The sequence below is a fragment of the Bidens hawaiensis genome, unplaced genomic scaffold (genome assembly GCF_021521415.1).
Source record: "Bidens hawaiensis isolate Kalapana, Puna unplaced genomic scaffold, B.hawaiensis_p1.1 tig00035164_1, whole genome shotgun sequence".
Taxonomy (NCBI): Eukaryota; Viridiplantae; Streptophyta; class Magnoliopsida; order Asterales; family Asteraceae; genus Bidens; species Bidens hawaiensis.
This window is the reverse complement of record NW_027496132.1, coordinates 78,348-82,162: the sequence shown is the minus strand read 5'-3', so window position 1 is coordinate 82,162 and position 3,815 is coordinate 78,348. Positions and strand designations below refer to the sequence as shown.

Genomic DNA, 3,815 nt, shown 5'->3' with positions numbered 1-3,815 from the left:
GTGAGTCCTTGTGCAGCAATACGGTACGTATTTCATTACTTAAATTGTTGATGCTATATGCTAGTGACGCGTTACCTGAGTTATAAATACAAGATTGACAATGACTTTTGTGATCTAATGATCTAATTGATGAATAGATAAGATGTTATTTCCATAACGTGGGTTTAATTCGGTTTGAAAGACGAAATCCTAAATAAGAGGGGTAGATTCTAACATCCTAATTTTTTAAAATATTTATAATAATATTCAAGTTGTATGTAAAAGATTTTCACCTACTTCTCAGTTCATGGATTTCATATGGATGTTGCTTAAGTGGAATTATAATCTTGAAATATGTGTTGAAATTGTTTGACAGTTGTTTTATTATGGCTAGTTTGAGCTAAGAACATATGAAACTCCATAGTTGATAATTGTGTATATATATGTGGATGTTAACAAGCAATTTTCTTAAAACTTCACTTTATTAAAGCCAATAATTAACTTAAACTGTTACATCAGTCTAACTGCACGTAACAACTGGATTGGTATCAACAAACTCCCCTTGAGCGTTTGTACAATTAGAAATAACATCTTGACCAGTGATTCCAACATGGTTTGTGTAGATTTCAGTACAGTTAAATTTTCCACAGCAATCAAACTTAATTGCCTCCCTTGACATCGAAGACCCGTATATATTCAAATACGTCACATCACTCACTTGTACCGCATCCATTGTGGGCTATAAAAGAAACAAAGTGTGCATGTTCTCATCCATTGTGGGAAAGATGAGTCCCAGATACTTACCGGTGCATCACAACATTCGTTTTCATGAAAGCAGTAATGTTGAGTAATTATTATAGGATTTTTTACGTTTTCCATATGAATGTCCTGAAATACGATCCCCCTGGCGTACCCCGTTCCACCCTACAATCAAATGGTTATGGAATTTAATATGTTATAATAAGAAAAAATATATCAAGTTTCAATTAATTAATTCTACCGGTACTGTCTTGATTCGTAATCCATTTTCAGTTCCAGTGATGTTACAGTTTTCCACGCGTACTTTTTCAACTGTGTCATGACCCCCTCTTTCCCTGAGGCTTCCGATACTGCAGAAACACGTAAGTGGCTGAGTGAAGGGAAAGCACAACAACCAAAGTAAAAAATAAAAAATAAAAAACATTAACCATTTGATACCTTATACCATGACCAGGTCCGCAGAACACCCCCGTTACATTGAGATCGTATATGCCGCCATTAATAGCGACACAATCATCACCTATTTTTATCGTATTAAAACGTATTAATCATTACACTATAGATCAAATTCATTACCACATAAAAGGTAAGAAGTATAACTTTAATACCAGTTTGTATGTTAGAGTCATGGATATTTACTTGTGATGAATAAGCGATGTCGATCCCGTCTGTATTGGGGCTGTTCCAGGGCGCCAAAACTCGAAGATTTCCAAGATCTATGTCATGGCAATTAATAATGCTAATATGAAGGCTTGGGCTGTCAATATGACTTGTACCACTCAGCCGAAGGCCATTGCAATCGTTAAAATGTAAAGCCTAAAACGATTAGATTTACATGTTAATTTTTTCAAGCGCATCACAAATATTTTACGTAGAGAGCAGACATGCATATATCTTACAGTTGGGCGCACACAGTCTTCGTCAGTTAGCTGCATAAACGAACAATTGAACTAATTAATAAACTTTTTATATATTGTTTGATATTGAATCATATACATCGTGCACAATTCAGAAAATTAATTAACCTTTTTTTGCCACCAAAGCCAGCCCCGGCCATTAAAATGGCCAGGCCCATTGATTGTGAGTCCTTGTATCGAAGTGAATTGTAGCCAAACGCGGTTCTTTATGCAACCTTTCCATCCATCTAGTGTCTTTGGTGCAACAATATTGCCTTGAAGCTACTCATCAAAACAAAAATTACAATATTAGTCAAAATTATCATAGTTTCTTTGGTCCCAAATAAATTCTCACACGAAAAAAGAAAAGGTTAAAGAATTTAAGGAATGCATTAATTATAAATGTCACAGTTTTAAGAAAACAATATAATTAATAGGGTTTGGATAAAATACAAATTAAATTAACGTGCTAATTGTGAAAATCAAGTAGTGCAATTATATATACACAACATAGTGTAATTATAGTATAGTATAATTTCAGAATAGTGTAATTACGCTACGATGTGATTACATAATTACACTACTTGTAAATATAATTACACTACTTGATTCTCACAGTTAGCACGCTAAATTAATTTGTATGTTAACTTTCCCCTAATTAATATGGTTTTCTAGAATAAATTAATTTTTAAAGATGGAAACCATATATGATCATATGGATGCTATTCAAATTAAAATTTCAAGGGCCTTTTGAGTTCTAAATACATTAAAATTGATATGCGATGTAAACAGTTCGTTGTTACCTTTAACTTGGTTTAGAAGAGTACATATAGATTTATTTTTGAATTAGCATTTACATTATTAAATAGATATTGTATCGGTCGATCTCACTTAGAAGTTCAATGAATTTTTCTGTTTAATTAAAGTTTAACGAGCTCGTGTATGTGACATTAGATTAATATCTCAGTTTTGAACTCATTTTTACCTGAACAATCACGGTACCGGATTCACTGTGACATGGACCATTGAACGATACTGGGTGTAATAAAAACGACTTCCTTGGCGGTATAATCAACGTTGGGTTTGGCGACTCGTCACTGCATACATCAGCCCATGCTTGAAGGAAAGCCTGCAGCATTTAGAAAACAGTTAACTGGTCTGCTTTTATCAAACTTTTTTTGTTTATTGAACAACATTCTCTTTTTATCAAACTTATAGAAGTGGTTTACATTGGTGTCGTCTGTATCGTCATCTCCTATTGCGCCATAAGACGTGACGTCATAAGTGTTTGCATTTACATATAGCAGGCTAAATGAAATGTAACAAAAGCTCCAGAAGATTGCCATCAAGAAACCCTGCATTGAATCTGCCAAGTTTAATATGGATATTATTGCTACATGCTGATCATATTATTTCTTACCATTCTGAAGGTGGTTATTCTGCTGTTGTTTGATTTAATATGCAATTTCACCTCCATCCAATTCCAATTTATATAGTGACAAAAGGTAACTAGATTAAGTGCATATTTATGAGTATATATGTGCATGTTCATGGACTATCAATAATAAATGTATCATTTGACAATTATTTGTTCTTATATACATAATTTTTTGTATCATGAAATAAATCGAATACTTTTATTTGTTGATATAGGATTTTTCAAAATTATCTTTGGAGTGCCGGTTAAACTACTTTGTCAGACTGTAATTTAATTAAGACGTTCATAATCATCACGCGTGAGCAGTAAAGATTTTACTTAATGTTGCTTGGGTTAATATTTATGTATCTATCTATATATCGCACATTATCTTTGTTATATATAGGGTTTTGTTTCTGAACAACAATTTTTTCGCCTAATACCACCTAATAAAGTCTCTTAAATCTTGTACTTGCAATGATTTGAATCCCTCGCCTCATCATATGTGTGTGGGGACACTAGGCTAATAGGTCATGGGTGTAATTATATATAGTTTGTTAGCAAATTCTTTGACGTATTTATAATTACATATTAATTTGTTTAGTATTTATTGTGTGGTGGTTTTAGTTGTTGACTTGTTAGTGTTGATAGTGGTTTTGGGTTAGAACATAGATTTACTAAAAATTTAATTCGGTTTTATATATTTGTTTTTATATATCTGTGGACTGGCGTGTTTATATTTGTTGTTCACTCTTCCTACGGAT

At 32.7% G+C, this 3,815-nt stretch overlaps 1 protein-coding gene across 1 annotated transcript; it reads right to left on the bottom strand.

The window, feature by feature from the left end:
* Window positions 1-499: 499 nt before the first annotated feature.
* Window positions 500-2,995, bottom strand: LOC143587159 (putative polygalacturonase At3g15720). The gene is made up of 9 exons (XM_077068530.1): window positions 2,864-2,995; window positions 2,626-2,763; window positions 1,764-1,916; window positions 1,638-1,667; window positions 1,347-1,554; window positions 1,177-1,258; window positions 980-1,088; window positions 784-903; window positions 500-718 (listed from the first exon to the last, which is right to left on the bottom strand). Exons 1-9 carry the CDS (start codon window positions 2,993-2,995, stop codon window positions 500-502), a joined length of 1,191 nt encoding a protein of 396 aa, XP_076924645.1.
* Window positions 2,996-3,815: the final 820 nt, after the last annotated feature.